The sequence below is a fragment of the Scylla paramamosain genome, chromosome 21 (genome assembly GCF_035594125.1).
Source record: "Scylla paramamosain isolate STU-SP2022 chromosome 21, ASM3559412v1, whole genome shotgun sequence".
Taxonomy (NCBI): Eukaryota; Metazoa; Arthropoda; class Malacostraca; order Decapoda; family Portunidae; genus Scylla; species Scylla paramamosain.
Genome location: NC_087171.1, coordinates 10,393,267 through 10,420,766, shown reverse-complemented (window position 1 = coordinate 10,420,766; position 27,500 = coordinate 10,393,267). Strand labels below are relative to the sequence as shown.

At 43.3% G+C, this 27,500-nt stretch overlaps 1 protein-coding gene across 3 annotated transcripts in view; it reads right to left on the bottom strand.

Moving 5' to 3' along the window:
* Positions 1–24,740, bottom strand: part of LOC135110991 (uncharacterized) — a 35,905-nt gene extending 11,165 nt beyond the window's left edge. The window contains exons 1-6 of one of the 3 annotated variants that reach the window (XM_064023823.1): positions 24,579–24,740; positions 18,775–18,930; positions 17,882–18,117; positions 17,062–17,153; positions 11,771–12,726; positions 9,782–9,855 (exon numbers count right to left, since the gene is read on the bottom strand). In XM_064023823.1, the coding sequence (XP_063879893.1) occupies positions 9,782–9,855; positions 11,771–12,726; positions 17,062–17,153; positions 17,882–18,095 (1,336 nt within the window). In that variant the 5' untranslated portion in view covers positions 18,096–18,117; positions 18,775–18,930; positions 24,579–24,740. Of the gene's footprint in view, positions 1–9,781; positions 9,856–11,770; positions 12,727–17,061; positions 17,154–17,881; positions 18,118–18,774; positions 18,931–19,849; positions 19,983–20,099; positions 20,457–24,578 lie in introns of those variants that run through there. The other 2 variants (XM_064023822.1, XM_064023824.1) reach the window with 2 other exon arrangements.
* Positions 24,741–27,500: the final 2,760 nt, after the last annotated feature.

Genomic DNA, 27,500 nt, shown 5'->3' with positions numbered 1-27,500 from the left:
GTGGATCCTGTAAATCATTTTCCTAGTCCTCACTAATGTCTTCGCTTTCTTCAGTTTCTTCTTCTAAATATTCACTGTCACGGTCTTCAAACTCAGAAGCACTGCTAAATACATATGTTCTGTCCTGCTCCATGGTGAGTTATAATCTGAGATCCTTCGCTCTTATCAGGATGTCTTCGCACTTATCATGGTGCTTTCCACCCGGCGGGTCGCTGGGGTTGCCAAGTGTCGCCTGGAGAAAGGGAAAATAGCTTAGTTACCACTAAATTTCCAGAGCTTCTTGTCACATGTGGAAACATGCCAGACACTTCCACTCACACCATCTGACTCGAGAAACCGCGCTTGGAGCTCAAAATTGAGGCGCGAAAATTCTTGATTACGGGTATGATCGCCGTCGCTTACGGACGCATTTTTGCAATCGTATATATACGATTGATTACCTCTTGGTGCCTGGTGGATAGTCTGGACAGACTCAGGGTGGTCAGGGCTTCTTCGTAGGTGGTGTATGCAGGGCCAAGGATGACCCTGCACGCCCTTTTCTGCACACTCTAGCTGTAGCTGTTGAGTGTGTGTGAGGGAGGAGGACCACGCTGGGGAGGCGTACATGAGTTTGGGGAGGATGAAGGTGAGGTACACCCCCCTTAACTCATCTGTCGGCGTCCCCAGCGACCTGAGTCTGCGCAGCATGTACAGCCTGTAGGTAGCTGATCTTACGGTGCTGGCGACATGCTGCTTCCAGGTCAGCTGGTTGTCCACCGTGACTCCGAGAAGCTTGGCACATTGGACCACCTGGAGGGGGTGAGGGCCCACTGTGAGCTGAGGAGGGGGCACTGGTACAGAGGAGCTGAGGAGGGGGCACTGGTACAGAGGAGCTGAGGAGGGGGCACTGGTACAGAGGAGGTACAGAAATGCATCACCACAGTTTTGCTGTGGTTGATGGTCATCCTGCTCTCCTCCGTCCACGTCTGCAGTCGCTCCAGAATTGCTTGCAGTGGCGAGTAGTCCGGGTTCTTGGTGGAAACTGGGACGCCCACAGTGCAGTTGTCCACATACTTCCAGCGATGGGGGGGTGTCAGTGAGGGCGTCGTTAATGAGGAGGAGGAAGCATAGAGGACCCATCTTGGTCCCCTGGGGGACCCCACATGTCAGCTGTTGGAAATTAGAGACAGAGCCCTGATAGCGAACGGCCTGACGCCTCCCTGTGAGGAAGTTGGCTAGCCACGCTATCAGGTTAGGAGGGAGACCCAGACTTACTGCCTTGCTGATGACAACAGTGTGATCAACAAGATCAAAGGCTTTTTTGAAGTCCACAAAAGCAACAGCTAGAGAGGTGTTTCGCTTTTCCAGGTGGCTGTGGATGAATTCAAGGAAGCTGGTCAGGTAATGGGAGGCGGAGGTGGCTTTAATATTTCCAACTTGTCTGATATCCACGGTATTACAAATTTTAGTGTAAGCCCAGTCATACACAAAATCTTCACAAATAAGGCTAGGGATGGGGGTGATAGAGACTGGCCTGAGGTCATTGAGTGACTGTGGACTGGAAGTTTTGGGGATGGGGGTGACGTAAGATATCTTCCAGTCCGTGGGGCAAGTGTTGGGAGAGTGAGGCGTTTATTATGGAGCATAGCGGTGTTGCTAGCTCTACAGCAAATTCCTTGTAAATTTTTTATTGGAAGGTCAGTGGGTGTGGTGGATCTTGGTTTGAATATGAGTATTCTCTTAAAAACATCCACCGCCTGGACACTGGGAGGATGTGAGGGGGCGGGAAGATAGGCAGGAAGCGGAGTGGTGTGGAGGGGAGGAAAGGTTTGACAGATAGCAGCAAAGTGATCGTTCATCTCCTGAGCCGCGAGATTAGGAGGAAGGTGTGAGGTGCAAGGAAGAGATGAAGTGTGCTTTTGTAGGCCACACAAAGCTTTGATCTTAGCGTACCACTGTCTGTTGTTGGTCAGCTTGAGGTGGTGTATCTTGTCTGGGTAATAGCTAGCCTTTGCATTCTTAATCTCCCTGATTACTCTGTTTCTTAGTTTCCTGTATAGGACCGGGCAGGAGTGGAACGCCCAGGTCCACTGACGCATGAGTCTTTTAATGCGGGGCGTCATCCAGGGAGCATCAGATGGGTGCGTTGTGACGCTCTTGGCTGGGAAGTGGCGGTGGAAGGCTTCTGTGGTGGTGGAGACGTAATTTTACCATTTTAAGTGGACGTCCTCCTCATCCAGCACCTCGGTCCACGGGTGTTGTGTCACCCACTGCCCAAACTCCCTCATGGCTGAGTCAGGCATGGGGCGGTGGGTCCTGGTGACAGCTGACCGGGGGGTCGAGGTGGTGGGTGTGGGTGTCCACAGTATGGAGAGGTGGGTGCTCCGTCCCATGGGAGGCAGCGGCTTGGGGGGCGAGTACTGCTGGCCAAGGTCTGTCAGTATAAGGTCGAGGATGGCTTGCTGGTGGGTGGGGAAGTCCACGACCTGGGTGAGGTGTAGCTGGTGTAGGATATCGTTGATATCTAATCTGTTAAAGTCCCCACAGATGACCAGCTTGGCGGCAGGATACCTCACCCTCAGGGCATCAGCAGTGTTGATGATGTGAGCGGTGAGTAACTGTGCTGTGGTGGCTCGTGGGGGGTGGTACACGACGCACACGATGATGGAGGCCGTGTTGCTGAGATGGGAGGGGGGCGTGACTCTCACCCACAGGGCCTCCACACCGGCAGGAATATCGACAGGTAGGTGTGAGGGGCTGAGGGCAGAGCGGCAGAAAACGGCCACTCCCCCCCCCCTTGCGTCCTGACCTGAGGTGATGGTAGAGCTGGTAGTCCTGCATCGTGTACACCTCAGGAACAATCTGCCACGCCTCAGTAACCACCACAATGTCCGCACAAGTAGATCTCACTGTCACAATCAACTCGTCCATCTTGTTGGCCAGAGACGTCGCATTAAATAAGGGGATGGAGGGAAGACTATACCACACACAAGGCACTTCAAAATGTTTGTATTCCCTCTCCTCCACCCTGCGGTCTTCTCTGGCACTGGAGGTCACTACCTTGATGGGACACACCACACTTTTGCCTCCTCTTGATCCTCGGTTCCGAAATAATTTCAAGGACTTAAGGCACTGTATCACGTTGGGCGGCGGGTAACCGGATCCTCACCTACGATGCAGGAGGTAGTTGCGTTCGTACGTTTGCACTGAAGCTCACATTTTTCTTTATGTATCGACACGCACTCACTACAAGTGTCCACAAAAACAACAATCCCACCAGGTCGAGCCTAAAACTAAAAGCTAAAGGTTGAAAACAGACAAAAAAAAAAAAAAAAAAAAAAAAAAAAAAAAAAAAAAAAAAAAAAAACTGAGATCACTATCACTAGGGGGCGGGGAAGGCCAACAAGCTGGCCAAGGCTGCTCGAGAGCGCCTAAGGTCACACGTCCTGCCTGTGTGAGGTCAAGACGGTGTGTGTGTGTGTGTGTGTGTGTGTGCTGCTGGGAAGATTGTCGTGTGACAATTCCTGATCAATGAAGCTAGTGGATGTGTGTCTATTCCTTCCTTTTGTGTGTGTGTGTGTGTGTGTGTGTGTGTGTGTGTGTGTGTGTGTGTGTGTGTGTGTGTGTGTATAATATATATGTGTGTGTGTGTGCACGAGGCAAAGATTGCGTCGTGCACACAAGGAGTCAGTGCTCTGCCAGAAACCATAGACAGACACTGGGAGGAGGTCTGTCAGGGCTATGAGTGCTGGAGGGACTGGTGGAACTCAAGTAGGCCAAAACAACTGCAGCACACCCCTGAACTCACCATCCCTCCCACCCAGCCAGGCAACCGAACACCACCGGAGGCTACTCTCAGCAGTACATTGTTGGCCGAACCCCCACCCCCACCCTCCTCTACACCTGTCTCCCTTGCTACAAGTTCTGGTTTAAACACCTCCACCTTGCAGATACACGGTGGTGCAACCTCCACACAGGACCAAACCCACACCAATACCTTGCCAGCAGTACTACCGACTCCCCCAGCAACACCAGTCCCAGCCCCAGCAGTCCCGGCTTCCTCCATAAGCACCGCTGGCAACACCACCACCAGGAAAAAAAGAATAAAAAAAAGAACTGAAACAGCAAGGTCAGAGGAGCCTCTACCACCCAGGGGGCCGGCCCCTCAAGGAGACAGACCTCAGCCAAACCCATGCAGATTTGCTGGTACTGCAATCGGAAGGGCCACAGTCCTGAAGACTGCCCACCAGGACTGCTGAACTGAGGCAGGAGCGACTGCTACGGCAGTCCTCGCGGAGGGGGGATACTTGGCCACTGCCTCCCTTTCAGTAACACCACATTTGCAGCCCTTTCCACAGTCTCGCCCGTTTTCAGATCAGCCTGTTAACTGGGACCACACCCAGGGCTGGCAATGGATCCCACCTGGCCTTCAGTACTCCCATCTGAGCCCTGTCACACCCCTTCAGGCCGGGCCACAACTCCCTCCAACATGGTACGGCCTGACTGCTACCCCCACCAATTCAAGGTTATCTCCGCCAATGTACGTGGTCTCTGAACATCGGAGACCTAACCCACAACTGTGTACTATGACACGGTGCAGATTGTGGTGTGATGACGGAGACCTGGCTGAATGTAGAGGTGGAGCCATCATTTGGCAAAATAGGTGGCTACACTCACTGGGCCAGGAGAGACCGACAGGATAGAGTTGGAGGCAGAGTGGCTGTCTGCTTCAGGGAGGGAGTACAGGCACAACAACTCGATGTGGACATGCCACCTCAGCTGGAGGTGATGTTCTTCTGGGTTGTGCTGGCTGACCACTCTGCCCTCCTGCTGTGCACCATGTACTGCCCCCCCTCACCGGCAGGGGGGCCTGACTCGCTTCTGTACCTCACGGAGGCCCTAGATGACCTGGTGACTCACCGCTGCCAACACATCTTACTTGTGGGTGACCTCAACCATCACCTGGAGTGCGACACCTACGAGAACCTCCTGACGGTGCAGGGTCTGAAGGACCATGTGACCTTCCCCACTCATGAGTGGGGCAGGAACCTGGACCCCGTCATATCTGACCTGGAGGACACACTCAGCTACCACCAGCTGGGTCTCGTGGGCAGCTCTGACCACTATGCTGTCCTGACCCAGGTGGACATGGGTGTGGCTTGCGATGAGGCCACCACTTGCACAGTCTGGCTATGGGATAGGGCAGACTGGGGCTCCCTTTGCCGAGACCTGCGGAGGACTGACTGGCCTTCCATCCTGCAGGGTGGAGCGGAGGTACAGGCGCGAGCCTTCACTTCCTGCCTCTTGGCGTTCCAGGAGCAACACGAGCCCCACCGGGAGTTTGTCGCCAGACCAACAGACCAGCCTTGGTTTGGCTACCGCTGCTGCGTTGCTGCCGAGGTGAAGTATTCTGTGTGGCTCTGCTACAAGCAGAGTCTTACTCAGCGCAACAAAGACCTACATCGTGTGGCCTGCAAGAAGATGGTGACAACCTGCTGGTGGGCCATAGGGAGGTAGGAGGAGGACCTGCAGCGCCAGCTTGGTGGCCCTGGGGTGGGCAACAAGACTTGGTGGTCCCTTGTTAAGGGCAGACAGGGCCTCAACTGTCAGGACACTGTCCCTCCTCTCACAAGGCCTGACAGAACAGTGGCCACCAGCAGCAAGAACAAGGCCCAGCTGCTGGCCACCCTTTTCGCCAGGAAGATGGAGGTGGATGACCCTGAAAGGTCACCACCTCTTCTGGAGCAGCAGTACAGAGAGACTGTCACCAAGGTGGAGGTGACACAGGGGCTTGTTGAGCATCTGCTGCAGGGGCTCGATGTGCAAAAAGCTACCGGTCCTGATATCAGCCTGCACGTTTTGAAACAGTGTGCCCGCGAGCTGGCTGTCCCCCTCACCGCAGTCTTCTCTGCCTGCTTATGGCAAAATACCTGGCCCTTAGTGTGGAAAGAGGCCTGGGTAGTTCCTGTACACAAGAGGAGCTCCAGGTCTGACCCCAAAAATTATCAACCCATCTCCCTGCTCTCTGTGGTGGGGAAAGTGATCGAGAGGGTGGTGGCAGATGTGGTGTATCACCACCTCCAGGACAATTACCTCCTCTCGGACCAACAGTATGGGTTCAGACCTGGGCGGTCCATCTCCGACCTCCTCATGCTCCTCACCGGGGGCTGGCAGAACGCCTTCACACTGTTGTGGTGGCCCTGGATATAGTGGGCGCCTTCAACAGGGTCTGGCATGGGGGCCTTCTGGAAAAGCTGAGGGCAAAGGGGATCCAGGGTGACCTCCTTGAGCTCTTGGCGACTACCTCCAAGGAAGGACCCTCCAGGTCATTGTCAATGGGCAAGCATCCGAGTCCCTCCTAGTGAGAGCATCAGTGCCACTGATGGTCTTGAGTCCTGGGCTTGGTCCTGGGACCAGCCCTGTGGAACACCTACGTGGACGATCTTCTCCGACAGCTGCCGGCGGTCTCAGCTTATGCTGACGATTGCACTCTCACCTATACCTACCCTCGACACGAAAGTGTGCGTGCTGCTGAAGAGATCAATCAGCAGCTTGGGGTGATACAGGAGTGGAGGGCCCACTGGCAGGTGACCTTTGCTCCAGAGAAGACACAGGCAATGGTAGTCTCTCGATCCCTTGCTACCGAGCCAGCAGTGGAGGGAGGGCTAAACTTTGGTGGCCTTCCTCTTGAACTCCAGGAGTCCATCAAGATTCTGGGGGTGGAGGTGGATCGAGGGCTGCAGTTTGACTGCCACATCAAACACACTGCCCTTAAGGCCTCACACCGTGTCTCCTCCTTGAGGAGGGTGGCCAGCTTGCTCAACAGGAGAGAGAGGGTCCTGCTCTCTCTAAGGCCCAGATACAGCCCAGATACAGTATGCTGCCCTCTCCTGGATGTCCTGTGCTGCCACACACATCAGCAAATTTGATGGCATTCAGTGATGGGCGCTGAAACTGGTGGAAGCAGCAGGTGCCCCAGCCCATCCTGAGGCTCCCGTTGACACGCCAGAACACTGCAGGGGCATGGCGGCCCTTGTGGTGTTCCACAAGGCACAGGTGCAGGGTGTGCCACATCTGGCGGGACTATGGGTGCCTCCCAGAGTCACCTTGTGGGACATGAGAACGGTGTTATACAGGGGTGACTCAATGGAAGTGCCACGTTCCCACTCCAGCTAACACCAGTGCACCTTTTGGGGGCAAGTCTCCAGACTGTGGAACATCTTCACGTCCTCCATCCCTCATATCAGGGGGATGGATACCCAGGACGTGAAGTTGGCAGCACAACACTGGAGTGATTTGTTCCCAACACCCCTGCTAACAATATTAGCATAGGGCCATAAGGAATGTATATATATGTATATATCTTTATATTTATATTTGAGTGTTGTGTCACACCCCTAAAATAGGTTGCACATGGCAGTGCGCCTTCGAGTGATAATGTACCCTGTGTTGTTGTTGTTGCTGCTGCTGCTGTTGTTATTTCGAGAGAGAGAGAGAGAGAGAGAGAGAGAGAGAGAGAGAGAGAGAGAGAGAGAGAGAGAGAGAGAGAGAGAGAGAGAGAGAGAGAGAGAGAGAGAGAGAGAGAGAGAGAGAGAGAGAGAGAGAGAGCACTCATAAGCGGGCAGATTTTCTTGTACACAAATTTCATTAAATTTGATGGCTAAAATAGCAATTAACTTCTTTAAGATATTTTCTTCATATCTTATGATTGTCCATTTCTCTTTTGTAATTTGGTTTATAACTTCGCCAAAGGTAGTCATTTTTGCTAAATTACGCTTTTGGGTTTCTTAAACTTTTTTCAGTAATGTGTTGTTGCCAAGGTGGGAATGCCATAATGGAAGGCACAAATATCCTGACAAATACAACTACTGTACCATTGGTGCATACATCTGCAGGGCACACACACACTGCAGTATTTGGCAATGCAAGTGTTGATTAACAACAGCTTTAGTGGAAAGAATATCCTATGCCTCATGATCATTGATAAGTGGCATAGCTCCAGCTCCTCTGAAGATACAAGAAAACCCAACATTAATATATTTTTATCATGCCTTCTTGGCTGCATTCAAAGAAAAGAGGATCATCACACAAATAGTGAAAAGAGACGTGAAGCCCTCTGACCTGGAAAGAAAAATTAACCTCCAAATATATTACAAGAATAAAAAGATCAGCCACCTCCTCAGAAACAGTCCCTGCATAGAAAAAAAGACAATCCAGAAGTTTCATATCATATATAGTGTTCACTTGTAACTGAGGAAACTGTGAAGCCCTCCCTGCATCCCACAGTGGCATGACAACAATGAAGCTCTCTTGACACCTCACCTGCCAGCTAATATCCAGAGCCCCTAAGAAACACTTATAGCAGCAACATGGCATCAAGGTCACGAGACAATGCCTAGAAGAGAATAACAAAATTGTGGACATGTGTACAGATGCAAGGTGCCTTGCAATACTAGAAGCCTTATACATCAAAAAATTCAGCCCTAAACTCAACATGCAAGCTGACGACCTTCAGGCCCTGAAAAGGCATAAAAAGAAACAACCAATCACATCCGCTGCATAATGAGTCCAACAACAGGCTATAACACGCTACTGAAGAAATATTTTGAAACCCAAAATTGCAAACTAGTGAAAATGACTAACATCAGTGAAATCATAAACCATACATATGTGTGTGTTGTCATGTCCGGGACTACTACACACCTCGTTCTCCCCCTCCTCACTTCTGTTCTCTTGCTATGTAGTTCCTCTCATCTGTCCAACCACCACTACTGAAGCCTTGGTACTCCTCGACATGCCAAGTTGCCTCACCCTTGTCCCTTGCTTCCCTGTCCTCTCCTGTTGTTTATGAGGCAGCCTCATTTTGCATCCTAGCCAATTCATTCCTGGACTCAGTGGCCCATGCTCCCTCCTGGATTTAGCTGCCAACTCTCACAAGGACACTGCAACACTCCCCTGCCCATCTTTGGCTGACCACGGTGTGCACCATGCTTTCCCCTTTGTCTCACAGTGTTAGGATTAGCTTTTAGTCTTAAGTTTGGTTAGGGTGTGTTTTCCCCTGTGTTTTTGTGTTATTATTTCTGTGTTTAAGTTGGTGGTGGGTTTACTTTTTTTGTGCATTTATGTATTATTGTTTCCATGTCTTTTTGTTTGTGTTATTAAATTCAAGTAAGGGTTACTACAGTTCTGACTATCCCACACCAAGCTTGTATGACCTCTTAACCTTATCCTCTTACAACTTCCCTCTCTTTATTGTTGCATGTTGGGCTCCTTCATGGTAGTCTTCTGCTTACACTCCACAGTCCAACCCTCACTTGAAACAGTGTGTGTGTGTGTGTGTGTGTGTGTGTGTGTGTGTGGTGTGTGTGTGTGTGGTGTGTGTGTGTGTGTGTGTGTGTGTGTGTGTATATATATATATATATATATATATATATATATATATATATATATATATATATATATATAATATATATATATATATATATATATATATATATATATATCAAGAGAATAGGAATTACACAGGAAGATGAAAGATGATAAAGGTGAGGGAAGGAAATAGACATAGGCTGACTCATGTTCTTGATGTTTTTAACTTCAGTGGGAGGAGGAAGTGGAGAGAAGATTAAAGGAATAGAACAGTGATAGTGCTAAAGGATGAAAAGAAATAAGATAGATATTACAAGCATAAAATAAAATAAATAAACAATAAAGAATTAAAAAGCAGTATGGCAATTATCATCAGAAATTATGCCATGAATAACTGAAACTAATGTGTAACAAAGAGTTGCTGTTGTCTCACTTGATGCCAGCTCTTCCAGTCCTTCCTTGAGACTGCTGCAAGGTCTATTTGAAACTCCTGATGTTCCATCATAACTAAAAGAAAAAAAATCAATTTTTTTTCTTTATGTAGGAGGGACACTGGCAAAAAAAAAAAAAAAAAAAAAAAAAAAAAAAAAAAAAAAACTGAGATGCTGGTCCCAAATAGTGTCACATTATCACTCATGAAAATATACATGTACTACACATACTACAATGGCACACTGTGTGTTTGGTGAGGATCTGTTCTATTTCCCTAGAGCAGCATTTCTTAACTTGGGGAGGGCATGCTTCCCTAATGGGGCATCAGTAATTTCAAGGGGAACTTGACTCAGAGAGAGAGAGAGAGAGAGAGAGAGAGAGAGAGAGAGAGAGAGAGAGAGAGAGAGAGAGAGAGAGAGAGAGAGAGAGAGAGAGAGAGAGAGAGAGAGAGAGAGAGAGAGAGAGAGAGAGAGAGAGAGAGAGAGAGAGAGAGAGAGAGAGAGAGAGAGAGAGAGAGAGAGAGAGAGAGAGAGAGAGAGAGAGAGAGAGAAAATGTATTTCCTATTCTTTTAACAAGAGCATGATCAAATATTGGAAAGTTTATGAAAATGCAAAAATATCGCCTTAAGTTTTCTATAGTCTACTACTCTGCTTAGGATCACCTACCATTTCCTGTACTTACTGAGCCCCCCTCCCCATCCCTCAAAACCCACAGATGGGGTGGTTTTAACTTGTCCAGGATGTGTATGTGTACTGCTCGTTTGTGACTGGTGAGAAAACTTTCTCTCCCAGTCTTCTATATACATTGTGACAATTTGACATTTATTCAGTTAAAAACTGTTGTCTGCTTGATTTCACCAGAAAAATTTACCTAAAAAATAGTAAGCAACCAAAAAAATCTTTTGTTAAGTACATTCTTATTCATCCTCTGGTCTCACATCAGGCTTCAAATTGTAACTATATTTGGATCCCTGTATTTGTGAAGCTGCCTTTTCCACTTTCATTTTTGTCAAGGCAAAATACATAAACAGGCTGAATGCGGAAGGAGACTCTTGCTGTACACTCTCTGGCACACATTCAACCAAGCATTTAAGATCTACAGCAGCTAAGAATTGTCAAGTATCTTGCTAATGCATAATTTATATTCCACACAACAAAGACTAAAAACAAATTTCTTTCTTTTTTTTTTCTCTAAAATCTTGGAGGGAATTTAATTCAATGATGCACAGGGGAGGCCTGGAGGGAAGGACAATTTCTTAGAGGGAGTGTGGTGTTAAAAAGGTTAAAAACTACTATTCTGCAGGAAGAGAGGCTATGATGTGATTTTAATTTATTGCTAGGGAATGCTTATGGTTGCCATAATGAGAATGACCATATCTCAGCTATTCTCCATCCCAAGGTATTTCTGGTGGTAAATAAGTGGATAGATAATTATTAGAAGACACAAGTGCTAAGACATTGGGGAAGGCTGGTAGATGTGACTGTGTCCATATGGATAACTAGACTTGGCTACCTTACTTTTGTAGGAAACTGATTCATATATATATATATGTTACAGTCAATACCTGAATCCAGACAATTTGTAAAGTGACTTATTTTTTCAGGCAATTTGTGAACTGCCTGGTTAGGTTAGGTTAGGTTAGGTTAGGTTAGGTTAGGTTAGGTTAGGTTAGGTTAACCTAACCTAACCTAACCTAACCTAACCTAACCTAACCTAACCAGGCAGTTCACAAATTGCCTGAAAAATAAGTCACTTTACAAATTGTCTGGATTCAGGTATTGACTGTAACATATATATATATATATATATATATATATATATATATATATATATATATATATATATATATATATATATATATATATAATTGGTATAAAAATAAGAATTTGAATAAGTTTGTAAAAACAGTTTCCTAAATACTATATTTCAAATTTTAATAGAAAAAAATGTAGTACCATAAATTTACAAAAACTAATCCAAAAATATTACCTGGAAAGTACAGCCAGTGTAGGACAGCGCCTCTCAATAAACTGAATTCCAGCTTCTGTGTCCTTGTAGAGAAATTCTTCAGCAATGCTCAGTAAAGAAGGGCAAGTACTAGTCAAAGACTGTACAGTCTTTGAACTTGTTAACTTGTGAGATGACATGGGTGAGGTAGTGCAACTGATTGCATTTTGATCAATTAGTTCTTTTTCCAACTTTTTGAATGATTCCAAATTATTTCCAAAATTTGAAGTGGACAATTCAAAATTACAATAATTCTTAAATAATTCTTTCCTTAATGATAAAGGTGTCTCATGAACTATGTTAGTGAATCTATCTCTCTTTTTAGGGCATTTCAAAAGATGCAAAGTGGTACAAAGTTCTGGCTTGTAACTAATCTCTGCAGTTGTATCACCATCACCGTGTCCTGAGAACAGTTCACTCCTGACCTTTTCATCACAATAAGAATCATAAAACTGGCTTTGATTTACTCTGATACTGCAATTTTCACTGCTTAAAGTATAGTTTCTTGTATTAAATTTTGAACTTTCATGGCTACAATTCTCACTATGTTCCTTAAGGCTTTGATGTCCACTCATTTCGTCATTGTTTTCTACTGTATCAAGTGAAGTATTTGATGAAACATTTATTGTGAGATGAGCAACATTCAACTCTCTGAGTTCACACTGACTTTCTAATCCTCCACTCTCACATGAGGAAAGTTCTTCTTGATGTAACTTCCTTCCCAGACAGCATTGCAGTGTCCACAAGTCATTTTCACTGTCACTGTCCTCTTGGTACATTTCAACCTCCTGTTTCAGAGACATGAGGAAGGGTTGGTTGCTAAACCAGGCTGGAGGTTTATTGCTGATGCAAGCGTTATCTGATTTTAGGGATTCACACAGAGGTTTGTTGAAATTTGTAATGTGGGTTCCAAGACTTGTTTCAGCATCTTCCCTGCTCTGAAAAGATATTTTTTCCATCAGCAAAGTTACAGAAACATTTATGGTCGTTTACAGGATATTACAGAAACATTTATGATTGCCTACATGGAACAAAACAGCTCTTTTATGGTGCAAAAGATAAATCAGCTCTGCTGCTGGTCTCTGATGCACAAAGACCTGGATATACAGCATTGACCTTCATGCTTTGTGGTTGCTGAGGATTGGCCCCATTCCTCTGGAGACTTGGAGGCTGAGAGAGAGAGAGAGAGAGAGAGAGAGAGAGAGAGAGAGAGAGAGAGAGAGAGAGAGAGAGAGAGAGAGAGAGAGAGAGAGAGAGAGAGAGAGAGAGAGAGAGAGAGAGAGAGAGAGAGAGAGAGAGGGAGGGAGGGAGGGAGGGAGGGAGGGAGGGAGGGAGGGAGAGAGAGAGAGAGAGAGAGAGAGAGAGAGAGAGAGAGAGAGAGAGAGAGAGAGAGAGAGAGAGAGAGAGAGAGAGAGAGAGAGAGAGAGAGAGAGAGAGAGAGAGAGAGAGAGAGATGCCCCATCATATAAGTATCCCTTATGCGAGAAACCGATGATACAAGATGTGTAAATTAGGGACTATCTTCTTTATATGAGAGCCAAAATCTGAATTTATAACCTTCAGTCCAAGATGAATAAAATTACAAAGTTTAAAATGCATGCCTTCTTGCACTGTTCTACCATCACATCTGGGCTATCTGGTGATGTATGATGATTCAGATGTGCAGGGACGAATTTCTGAGTGCTAGAAGATAACTGTGCTCCCTCTCCCTTATCCTTACCTACCATTGGAGATATGCCCAACATTCTTGACCTTTTCCTGACCTCTAATCCTTCTGCTTATGCTGTCACCCTTTCTTCTCTGTTGGGCTCCTCCAATCACAATCTCATATCTGTATCTTGTCCTATCGCTCCAATCCCTCCTCAGGATCCCCCTAAGCAAAGGTGCCTCTGCTAGTTGGGGGGACCTGAGGAGATATTTTGCTGATTTTCCTTAGAATGACTACTGCTTCCGTGTCAGAGACCCGTCTTTGTGTACTGAGCACATAACAGAGGTGATAGTGTCTGGCATGGAGGCGTACATTCCTCACTCATTTTTTCGTCCTAAACCTTCTAAACCTTGGTTTAACACAGCTTGTTCTCATGCTATACATGATAGAGAGGGCCCACAAAAGGTACTTAAGCTTTCCCTCCCCAGAATCTCATGCACTTTATATTTCTGCTCGGAACCATGCCAAGTCAGTTCTCCAACTAGCCAAAAACTCCTTCATTAACAGAAAGTGTCAAAACCTTTCAAGATCTAACTCCCCTCGTGACTTCTGGCATCTAGCCAAAAATATCTCCAATAACTTTGCTTCTTCTTCTTTCCCTCCTCTGTTTCAACCAGATGGCACCACTGCTATCACATCTATTTCTAAAGCTGAACTCTTTGCTCAAACCTTTGCTAAGAACTCTACCTTGGATGATTCTGGGCTTGTTCCTCCCTCTCCTCCACCCTCTGACTACTTCATGCCACCTATTAAAATTCTTCACAATGATGTTTTCCATGCCCTCGCTGGGCCAAACCCTCGGAAGGCTTATGGACCTGATGGGGTCCCTCCTATTGTTCTCCGAAACTGTGCTTCTGTGCTTGCACCTTGCCTAGTCAAACTCTTTCAGCTCTGTCTGTCAACATCTACCTTTCCTTCTTGCAGGAAGTTTGCCTACATTCAACCTGTTCCTAAAAAGGGTGACCGTTCTAATCCCTCAAACTACCGTCCTATTGCTTTAATTTCCTGCCTATCTAAAGTTTTTGAATCTATCCTCAACAGGAAGATTCTTAAACATCTATCACTTCACAACCTTCTATCTGATGGCCAGTATGGGCTCCGTCAAGGCCGCTCTACTGGTGATCTTCTGGCTTTCCTTACTGAGTCCTGATCATCCTCTTTTAGAGATTTTGGTGAAACTTTTGCTGTTGCCTTAGAAATATCAAAAGCTTTTGATAGAGTCTGGCACAAAGCTTTGATTTCCAAATTACCCTCCTACAGCTTCTCTCCTCTCTGTAACTTTATCTCAAGTTTCCTTTCTGACCGTTCTATTGCTTCTGTGGTAGACGGTCACTGTTCTTCTCCTAAATCTATTAACAGTGGTGTTCCTCAGGGTTCTGTCCTGTCACCCACTCTCTTCTTATTATTCATTAATGATCTTCTAAACCAAACTTCTTGTCCTATCCACTCCTACACTGATGATACCACCCTGCACTTTTCCACGCCTTTTCATAGACGTCCAACCCTTCAGGAGGTAAACATTTCACGCAGGGAAGCCACAGAACACTTGACTTGTGATCTTTCTAAAATTTCTGATTGGGGCAGAGCAAACTTGGTATTGTCCAATGCCTCAAAAACTCAATTCCTCCATCTATCAACTTGACACAATCTTCCAGACAACTATCCCCTCTTCTTCAATGACACTCAACTGTCCCCCTCTTCTACACTGAACATCCTCGGTCTGTCCTTTACTTATAATCTGAACTGGAAACTTCATATCTCATCTCTAGCTAAAACAGCTTCTATGAAGTTAGGTGTTCTGAGATGTCTCCACCAGTTTTTCTCACCCCCCCAGCTGCTAACTCTATACAAGGGCCTTATTCATCCATGTGTGAAGTATGTTTCACATGTCTGGGGGGGTTCCACTCATACTACTCTTCTAGACAGGGTGGAATCAAAAGCTTTTCGTCTCATCAACTCCTCTCCTCTAACTGACTGTCTTCAGCCTCTCTCTCACCGCCGCAATGTTGTATCTCTAGCTGTCTTCTACCGCTATTTTCATGCTAACTGCTCTTCTGATCTTGCTAACTGCATGCCTCCCCTCCTCCCGCAGCCTTGCTGCACAAGACTTTCTTCTTTCTCTCACCCCTACTCTGTCCACCTCTCTAATGCAAGAGTTAATCAGTACTCTCAATCATTCATCCCTTTCTCTGGTAAACTCTGGAACTCCCTGCCTGCTTCTGTATTTCCACCTTCCTCTGACTTGAATTCCTTCAAGAGGGAGGTTTCAAGACACTTATTCATCAATTTTTGACCACTGCTTTGACACTTTTATGGGACTGGCATTTCAGTGGCATTTTTTTTTTATTGGATTTTTGTTGCCCTTGGCCAGTGTCCTTCCTACATAAAAAAAAAAAAAAAAAAAAAAATCTCCTGCCAGTTTTCTTTTAAACTGAACTGAAATTTAAACTTGCAACCTTACTGCTCGTTATTATACTATTATATGCTTGCAAGCATATTTATAATACAGTACAAGTACAGTGTATGCTGCTTTATGTGACTGATTGGTGCTTGGTGTTAGTGTTACTGCTGGCGTGTTCTTTCATTCGCGGTATTTGGTGTGAAGTTGTATATAAAACTGACCACAAGGTGTATAGATTGTGCCTTATTTTGCCTCTCAACTGGTAACTATGTCTCTCGCACAGTCAATGATTACCAATGCAAGTTCTAACAGTAAGGTTAAGCAAGCTAGAGAACCAATAATACTTGCAGAAAAGGTAAAAATTGTTAAGAGGCAGAAGAGTGGTAAGTTACCCTCCCTGACACATTAACGACACATAGATAAATGTTATGCATACTTTATATGTTTGATTAATTAATATGAAATAATTTTTTTGTATGCTCTCTTTCAGGTAACTTTATTGAAAGTTCTGTAATATAGACACATTTCTTCTGTTTGGTATTGTGTTTTATCTCAAAAACTTACCTTTGACAAGGGTCATGGAACCTAACACATTTTTTGCCATTAGTTATGTTTCATTATACAAGCAATTCAAATAGAAATAAATAAAATAAAAAACAAACAAACTAAAATAAATTAATAAAACATTAATAACAGCAATAATAGAAAACTCTTATTACCACCAGTTTGACACTTTTTAAATTTAAGTAAAAGTAAAGCAAGTATAAACTCCACATCACACTTTCATTATCCACTCACTAATTTGATAGCTACTGAGAATTGATCATATGATCACAGAGCATCTTCTACAAATATTATTCTTAATATCATAATTATATGTACCATTTTCCAAATCATGCACCAAAGGGAATAATAGAGCCAATCTCACAGTAGGAATAAAACACATAGGAAGTCTAGTTGCTGTCCAGTAACTCCATTACCTTCTACAACAAACAGGGAACATGGTAAAAATATTTTCTTATCCCAGCAGCAGAATGTGTAGTAACACTGTGCTCCTCCTGTCACATCTATAATTACCATTATACCAGCAGCTATGTATGCAATTACATATGGAAGGAATAAAATTTAAATGTTTATGCCATGTTTGCTAAATAACTAAATTACCTGAATGTTTGAAACACATGAATAGAAGGAGCTGGTTGAGTCAGTTGTCCAGGCTGGGGGGAAACTTGTGATATCCATGAGCGTCATTCGCACTGTGAAAGAAAGTTAAGTACTGATTTTGATGATGAAATACCCAAAATAATAATAATAATAATAATAATAATAATAATAATAATAATAATCTATCTCTAAAACAAGCCAGCAATCCCACATTGACTGGCCCAGACAAAACACACACACACACACACACACACACATCAATCACACCCAGCCCTGTTGGCCCCTGGTAGAAAGGAGTAGTCTTCTGGAGGAGCCTACTACACCCCAGGAGCTTAGACATACCATAGCTGGTCACATACTCCCACAGTACAGCTCACCAGCATACACTGGTTTACTCCTGTCCTTTCATAATGAGACCATTCCTTGCCCTGCACCTACTCCAAATCTTGGATCACAGCAGATGCAGGGTACTTCCTTGAGAGTGTCCCACACTCTAATTGGGTCCACATGCCAATGGGTTCCGCCAGATGAGCCCTCACCCCTTTCTAAGGGTTGATGAGGCCCCCTCCATATCCTATTAAAAACCTGATCAACAATTTATTACATACCTGAACTACATCACTGTCTGTAAAATTAGTACATTCAAACTTATCACTCTTATTCACATATAAAAGAACCACACATATACACAAACAGTCTATTAGCCAATATACTGCTCATGAAACATTTAAGTACACTTAGATATCTTACTAACTATTCAACATTACTGCCATTTTTCAAACATCTGACCACTTGTAACATCATGAACTATGTCACTTACTGAAGGAAAGAGTATATTTTGGATCACTTTTGCCAGAGCTTAATTCTTCAGTATCCAGAAGGTTGTTCAGGAACTTAAGTGTATTGTGGTGGTGTCCATGGAAGGCCCAGTCAACAGGTGAACATCCTCTCCTATCCCCTAACAATGGGTCGCCACCATTCTGTAGTAGCAGCTGTAGCAGGTCAGTGTAACCCATGAAGGCTGCAATATGCATGCTTGTCTTACCCTGACTATTTCTGTTAGGAGGAAAAATAGTTCAGACATCAGAAATGGCTGAGATAAAGTTTCATTAAAGTATATCACTATGTAAGGAGTTCAGAGATTGTGCCCAACTAAATTGGACTATATGTCTAACTAACCAATGTCAAAAGAAACATCACTAACTAATCGCAGTGATGGGAATGTAAGAGAGCTTGTCTTCAAATATATATTTTAGCAGATTAAAGCAGTGTTAAGGTTTGATGTCACCAACATCCAGCTATTTTGACAAGGCCTACAGCTTGTTAGAAGTGTGTAACTATTGCTACTTAAGTGTGCAACAAGAATTCACACATCCTCAGCATTCTCTTGTATCTTTATCTGATCCTCAAACATACTTTTTTTTTTTTTTTTTTTAGGGTGTAAGAAAACACCTACATGTCTCCCTAGATCCATGGTACAGCATTAATCTATATTATTTTATTACAGGCCAGCCCTATTGCTTAAAGAATCTTTTTACTTTTGTATTAATCATGCTCATAATACCATTTGAAAAAAAAAAAATAAATAAATAAAGTTAAAATATCCAACAGAGGTATCAGACATTAGTTTTCTATACATATAAGAGAGTTCAATTAGTATAATCACAAAATATATTATTAAATTAAAGAAGAAACACAGTTGTGCAGCCTTACGGAACATTTGGGTTGGCCCCTTTGGAAAGAAGGATTGTTGCTGTGGTAATTGAATCTGCCTCCTTTGGTAATGTTGCAGCCAAGTGGAGGGGTGTGGTGCCATCTCTCTTGATGAATGCATCTGCATTTTCTTTACTAATAGTCCTTTGAAGGCACCTGTTTGAGAAAACCTTCAGATTAAACAATGATTACATGCCATACTTATTAGTTTCACCAATTAACTTGTATCAACACTTAGACTTCTAACAGTAAGTGGCAGTAATGAATAATTATACATTATGAGTTACACTCAAGATTACAAAGAAACATTATGGTAAAACTGCTAGGGACAACAGAAATATATTCTGGCAGTTCATTCTGTTAAATATAGATGTTGAAAGATAGGAGAATTGTAACATAACTCAGCTATGCAAAGGGATGTAGAAAAATTAGAACTGTTTCTCGCCAGAATTACTTTTGATTTTATCAAAAAATATCAGAATTGCCACGTGTCAATCAGGTCTGCCACTTGTAGTCACTTGCCCCCAAGTCCAATATGTATGCAATATTTCAAAACTGCTACACACTATCCCCTAACTGCCACTTAACAACACCCTAATGATCAAACAGTTAAGGGTACTTTAAAGTTAAATTAAACCTGACCAATTTCCTAACTAAAGGCTTCATTCCTTGGGCTCACCTTAACACTCAAATTTCAATGTTATGGTTATCAACTTTTTTTTACTTCATTCAACTAACAAAATAATCAAGATGATGAACTAAATGGTAAGACATGAACTATACTATTTACTGAAATAGGCTAATTCCAATGATATAATTTTAAAGATTATGACCAGCAAAAAAAAAAAAAAAAAAAAAAAAATGTAGAGGAACTATTTTGAATGTGAGTGACACAAGTGTGAGCAACTACTAGAATAGTCTCTCAAAAAGAGGGTAGTAAATACCAGCAACACTGAAACACATTAGAAAGAGCGAAAAAAGAGAAAATATATAATAATAAATCACAGCATATTAAGTAAATCCACACCAAATACCAGAAAATGGTGTGACCTGTGGAAATAAGTACACAACTCACTTCACTCTGCCAAATCCTTAACTAGCATCGCTTCCTGGCGTGCCTGCAGACCAGCAGATCTACCTCCGTACGTCACACACAATTTCCTCTACCTGCTTGACTAGCCAGATTTGGTGCGTAAACCATGAGTTCATCTGAGTACCTGTGAATCTGAGGCTGAAAAAATGCTCAACTGATGATTCTGATCCTTCACAATATAAACAAGTTAGTATCACGATGACGCTCCCAAGGGTCCACAGTTGCTACCCACCTTGTGTTGCACGTCCTCACCCACTCCTCAACACGCGCTGCCTGCCACTCCTCCATGGTCACCACCTCCTCATGCAAGTTTCAAGGCACTTATCCCCTCAGCAAGCGGAACTGTAGAAATATCAAACAAAATACTAGTGCACTACATTTGTTTATGAGCCGCGGGATCTTGATTTGAATTAAACTATCACCCATCCACCTTTGTAACGGAAGCGATCCTGTTGTTGATCTTGACGCTACAGGTGACGGGTTTCTTTTGATACTACAGGTGGCTCGGGATTACTCCTGCGCCAGGCCTTTTTATCGTGACCAAGGAGTGTTCCTAAGACCTTTAGAACAGAAGCTCCTGTAGTGCAGAAGAAATCAAACAAAGCAGTGAACGAACAGCATCTTCTACTCATAGTTCCTATTCTTTCATCTAGCACACCACCAGGAAGTCCTTAATCACCTTTTTATTTTTTCTTAGAATGATAAGTGCCGACAAATTTACCTCTGGGTTTCCATCCAACAGCAGTTCCTGAAGCTGACAGGAGTTCACTTTTGTCTATTCAGTTATGAACACGAGTGAAATATTGCGAAATACCTTACTTTGAGTCTTTTGATGACTTTGCCAGCAAATATACCTCTGATTTTCCACTGGTTCACTTAAATAGGAATCTGACGGTTTTTTTTTTTTTTTTCATTTGCTAATTAGTATAAAATAACAACACTTCTGGCTCAATCAGCATGCATTCAACACATACTGGATTAATAATAGTTCTTAATGCCAATGAAGCTCATCTATTAACGGCTTCAGAGGCCGTGTTCTATCGTTTTTCGCAAACAAAATCTCAACAAAGCGTCGAGCAAGGATATTATTTTGGCAGTGAATGTTTGAGGCCCTGACCTAATTGGCAAAAAATGATTTGGTGTCATATGTGGATAATGAAGACAATTATAAGAGTAAATTTTGGATAAACTTAGGTAAAATTTTCAGCCACTGGCAGTGAAACGAGGTGTCATCATGATAAATACCCCGCCCACTCATCCTTTCATAACTACGATGTGACGTTTGACTGTGACCTAAGAGTAATCACCCCTCCAACCAGCAGTTCTATCTTTAGTAACTGCGTTTAAGTATGTCACTTACAGGACAGAAGTAAATGCTAATCTATCTGTACCATCCCTGATAACAAGCTCATCCTCATCTTCCATTCCTCATTTCCTCCTTCTCCTCCTACTACTACAACCACTCTCCCACTCTCCTCCCCACTCCATTCCTCCTTCCTTCTTCTTCCTCCTACCTTTTCATTCTTTCTTCTTTCTTCCTCTTCCTCTTCATCCGTTCCTCGTTTCTTCCTTCTACAATCTACGCACTTCACTCTGGAAAAGACCTAAAAATCCCCAGAAAACCCTGGAAATTGAGGGAAATACTGACGAAAAGACACTGAGAGAGAGGAAGGCCTCGTTCTAGTTCCGATGACGTCATGTTTTCATAGTGGGTGCTCTGAACCGGGCTGCATCCTCCATTTAATTTAAGCCTGATTTGAGGTATTTTGGAGGCTATTCATCTACTTTTGTGGTTAATTCTGGTTTTACTTCATGTATGAGACTGGAAACATTCGGACGTTTAATTAAAATTTGATGTACAGGCAGGGAGGGAAGCATGGAAATTGTCTGTCTCGACTGACTCTTTTATATACGTACCTGATTTGGTTTTGAAAATGACCGGAAGAAAGAAGACGTCTAGAATGGAATGCACTACATTTTCTGACTTGACATATATTTTAACAAATACCGTAAATATCAAAACACTTCCAGCTTGAGTAATAATAATGAAAAAAAAATCCAATTTTTACGAACAGCGCCAAAAATAAATAAATAAAAAAAATAAATAATACTGAGAAAGAAAACACAGCCAGACTAGATTTTATTATATATTCTGAATACAAAAAAAGTTACATTTTTTTTAGATAAATAAAGAAAACACAAATTCATCGTCGTATAAAGAGAAAAATGTTCTTATCCAATGGACTTATTTTAAATTTAAAATTACAAATTGCTAGACTAAATTTTATTTGATATTATTACCTGGCATGATTTTTTTTACATATATTTTTTTCTGTTTTAAAGTAAATACTGAAACAATCCTAGGCGTGTTAGTAAAAAAAAATGAAAAATAAAATTACGAAGTTGTTATTTTATAGGTAAACAAAAACAGCTAGAGCAGATTTTATTACATATAACAATTTTTTGTGTTTTTATAATAATAAAATAAATATCAAAACAATGTCAATTAAAAAGAAAAATAATAACACGGCGCCGAAATGTTTTTTTTTTCCCTCCTCTCTCCTGTACCTCCTCCTCTTCCCTCCCTCCTCATACTTTCCTCTCTTTCATCACCTCCTCCTCCTCTTCCTCCTACACACATGGGTCTGGAAAACAGCTAGAAAACCATGGAAATTTCGCTAAATAATGACGAGATGGGAAATTGTTACCTTAAACATATAGCCGCTGCGGGGCTCGGTGGGACGGGGCGGGGCGCCAAGGATACCGTGTTGTGTGGCGGTGTGGTTTGTGCGTGAAATGTGCCTGCCCTGTGCGTGTGTGTGTGTGTGCCTCACTTCATCTTTCCCTCCTTCCCTCCCCACCCCTGCACATTGAAATCCTCAATTTTGGCGTCTCTTTGTCTCGCTTGCCATTCATAACACATGCCTCATAATTTTTGAATATAAACAAGAACCTGGTTCGTAAAATAAGGTTTTGTTCATCTTTCTGGTATCAGCTGGCATCTAAACAACCTGGCAACTCTGAAGCGCTTATTCTGAAACGCTTTGCTTTCTCACCACGACTGTTTTCAATAGTCGTGAAGTGACACGGGTTTTTTAAGGATTGCCCTGTGATAAGGTAGTTCAGGTGTTGTTGGGTATGTATTTATATGAGTGTGCACCATCACGACCATGGTGGGGTATGCGCCAAGGCGCTCCATTGAGCAATCTGTTTTTGACAGTGGGATGAGGATGTTGAAAAGGAGTGTCGGTGCTGTAGGGTTTTTAAGGGATTTACATGCATTGTTACTAATGGATGATATGGTAGTCCTGTTCACGTCCAGAGAAATAAGTCTGACTATTGTCAGGAATATGATACAGTGTTGAACGGGAAGACAGAGGACACTGATGCTCACAACACGCACTACCGCACTATCGTATAGTAGTAACTATCTGTATCTCGGGGGCGTGGTTCAACGTCGTACTGTATCGAGATTACAGGCACCACCTAACAAGCCTCAACTAAATAAGTTCACTTTATTTCGCGTCGTTAACAACAACATATCAACAAGGGCACGGTATTCCACGCCGCCATGACGTCATCTCTCCTCTGTAGCACGGAGACTGGATCACGCACCACCCCAACAAGCTAACTATACAACACGACGGAGCGGTGAAATATTTGCTAGGAGTCAGAAAATATACAGGTCCGGAACTGTGCCTGGTAGAAGCCGGAATCCCACCCATGCAGGATGTAATGACGAGGAACAGACGCAATTTTATCGAATCAAAACTGCATCAAATGATGAAGACAGGTCTTTGCACCTGGTATATGAAATGTTTAGAGGAGCTAATACCACAGACTGTAGAGTCCTTTCACGGTCACTGCAGCGTGATTATAATGTAGATCCACTACACGAAACCATCAGGACCATTATTAGCCTCTATTCAAGGTTTGAGGGGTCGTGTCCTAGTGTGTGTGTGTGTGTGTGTGTGTGTGTGTGTGTGTGTGTGTGTGTGAGGCAAAAAAAAAAAAAAAAAAAAACTGCTGATTGGATGGATGATCTTGGTCATAGTTAAACATCACATCGACATCACAAAGAGATGAGTGGGCGCGGTGTCTGTCATGACGACACCTATTCTCGCTACCAGTAGCTGTAAATTTTTGTTAAGTTTACCTTAAATTCACTCTTATAATTGTCTTCATTATCCACATATGACACCAAATCCTATTTTTACCAAGTAGGTCGGGATCTCAAGCATTCACTGCCAAAATAACATCCTTGCCTGACACTTAGTTAAGATTTTATTTGCGAAAAACGATAGGACACAGCCCCTGAAACTTTTAGTATCTAGCTGTAACACTGCTTCAACCACACTCGCGGCTACCCTGGCGATAGACGACGTGTAAGCTGTCTTATACTTGACACGCTGTGAATAATACATGAATTAATATTTTTTATCAAGGTTTCTATAGTCTATAGATACTTGTTTTTATTACTCGAGCTTGTGATGAACTGACTATAGTTGTGCCAGATTGTTGCATTATTGTAAGTCAAGGTGAAAATGTATAGTCTATTACACAGTGATGAACTCCGGATACTGATAGTCAATAGGTTGATATGTTTTGTATCTCCTCCTCCGCCTCTTTCCTGTATTTCTCTTCCTCCTTCCATAATGTTTGATTCCACTGTAGGACAAGATAACGGAAACGTCCAATCTTCACAACTCACTTTTTTCACTTGCAGAGGTCACCATAGGTACAAGGTCACGGCTGAGAGGAGTGAGGCCACCACAGCGCCATGCTGGTTCTAAGTGTCTTGGCGGAGCAGGGACACGTTGGGTTATCATAAAATAAACTCCATGACGGCGCAATAACAAGTGTGTGTGTGTGTGTGTGTGTGTGTGTGTGTGTGTGTGTGTGTGTGTGTGTGTTGTTACATAGTGGCCAAGGCGTCCTGGAGAGAGAGAGAGAGAGAGAGAGAGAGAGAGAGAGAGAGAGAGAGAGAGAGAGAGAGAGAGAGAGAGAGAGAGAGAGAGAGAGAGAGAGAGAGAGAGAGAGAACCAAAAACATGTGGTGCATTGTCTCATAATTCTGTGTAATTTTTATAGTGGATAGAAATGTCTGTCTGTCTGTCTGTTTATCTGTCTGTCGGTCTGTTTGCTTGCTTACTTGTTAGTCTGTCAGTGTGTCTGTATCTGTCTGTCTGTCTGTCTGTCTGTCTGTCTGTTTGTCTATCTGTCTGTCTTTCTGTCTATCTGTCTATATGTCTCTTTGTATATCTGTGTGTCTGTCTGTCTGTTTGTCTAGTTGTCTGTTTGTCTATCTGTCTATCTGTCTGTCTGTCTTTCTGCCAGTTTGTCTGTCAGTCTGTTTGCCTATCTGTCTGTCTGTCTGCTTGTATGTCTGTCTGTCTATTTGTCTATCTGTCTGTCGGGCTGTCTGCCGGTCTGTTTTTCTGCCAGTCTGTCTGTCAGTCTGTCTGCTTATTTGTCTGTTTGTCTGTCTCTCTATTTATTTGTTTGTCTATCTGTCAGTCTGTCTATCTTCCTGCGATTAATGAGGCTGGCCCAAACGCCTCTCCGGCTGGGTGTGCGCAACATACAGTGGCTGCGTCTTGGTATGCCATATAGGTGGTCCTGGCGAGGCGTGTGGAGCTGGTAGTGATAGTGGTGGTAGTTATAATAATATAGAATTGACAACTATAATTCTACAAGTATAGTGATATAAGTAATGGTGTTGTTACGTGTATAGATAGTGAGGGAAGTTATGATGGAAAGCTTTCATAAGTTAGCTGAAGTTAGGGTAGGTTAGGATAGGTTCAATAAGGTTAGGTCAGGTTCGGTTAGGTAACGTTAGGTTGGTTCAGTTTACGTTAGGATAGGTTAGGTTAAATCAGGTTAAGTTATGTTGGGTCAAGTGAAGTTAGATTATAATGTTAGGTTCGGTTACAGTTGCGTTAGCTTAGGTTAGGTTACGCTAGGTTAGGCTTGGTTTAGATATTAGAATTTGATTTATGAATGATGATTAAAAAAATGAGAATAAAGACACTACAATATGTGGTCATTAGTTATGTTATTCATACCTATTGCATCTGAATCTCACATAACAGTATTATATTCTTCTGTTGTTCATATCTGTTGCATCTGAATCACGTCTAGCAGTATTATATTCACCTTTTGTTTCTACTTATTGCACCTGAATCACGCCTAGCATTATTATATTCACTTGTTGTTCCTGTCAGTTGTGGCTTAATCATGACTAGCATTATAATGTTTATCTGTTACATCTACATGTTGAATCTACACCGTACAAAAAGTATCATAATAATTCTCTTGTTCCTCCTACATGTTGCACTCACAATAATCATGCTAAACCTAGCATAAAACCATCCTAAGCCACCCTATTACCGCAATATAAGCATAGTTACATTCCCAGATAGATAAACAAATCTTTCGTGACTCTGTGATTAGGGGGAATGATATGCTCACCTCTGCCCGCCACCATCGCTGCAGGAATCCACCAATCACACGCTGCCTGCATTAACACGCTCACCAACCGCACGCTAGGCAATGGGAGAAAGTGGATTAGGGCGGGGAATGGTACACTCGACATCTCCAATGCCGTGCCTCTGAAGGACTGAGTGGAGGAGTGGTGGTAACCTTGACCCCAGCCAGGAAAGACGCTCCCCTGTGGTCTTGTAACATATACTTAATGGCGACGAAAGTTTAAGTGTTTTCCAAGTATTGAAAAAGTGCATGACGTAAGGCGCTTTCCTGCCAGGGTTCCTCTTGAGCTGTAGCCACACTAGACTTAACACATTTATTGCTCTTTCATTACAGGACTGTTTTCAAAGGCCGCTGAGAATGTTACCTGTGTTCTCATGAATGATCTTTTCTCCTTGGTACATAATCGTTGTTAATCCTTGTTAAAGTACCACTAGAATCGTGAAAACACCACTGATAACCTGTGATTTCCATCAGTAATCGGATTTTTAACTCATTAATCAGGTTGTTAGTGCCAAATAGTCTGGGAGGTTTAAAAGAAAATTAGATTCTGGATGAGGATGATAGGTGGAAATAGGTAGGCATGTTTCGCACAGGGATTGCTATGTGCAGGCCAGCTAACTTCTTGCAGCTTTCCTTATTTTCTCGTGTTTTTATTAGACGTATTAAAAGTATTCGAAATGCCAAAACGCTTAAGACAGACCACAGGAATGTAACATAAGGGAAGCTGCAAGAAGCCATTAGGTCTATATATGGGGCAGTTCCTGCATTAAAACACACACACACACACACACACACACACACACACACACACATAATGGACAAGTGTACCCAACCTATCATCCCTCTCCATAACATTTCAAACCTTACTTTTAACAACACTTACAAAAATGCCGGATGACTGAGTGCATTCCATTCATCTATTTGATAATCAGAGTATCCTTAACGTCCCTCAGCTCTTAAATGGGAGACAGCAGGGGAAGACCACCTCACGCAAGACAGGAATTAATATAGCATTTTACACCGTGACACATTCCCCTGCACGTCATGTCCTGAATACGCCTAGAGTTTACGAGAACATCATTCACCTGGTGGCGCATCAGAGTTACACAGGAAGGGTACATAAGACACTAGGTCCTAGGAAATAA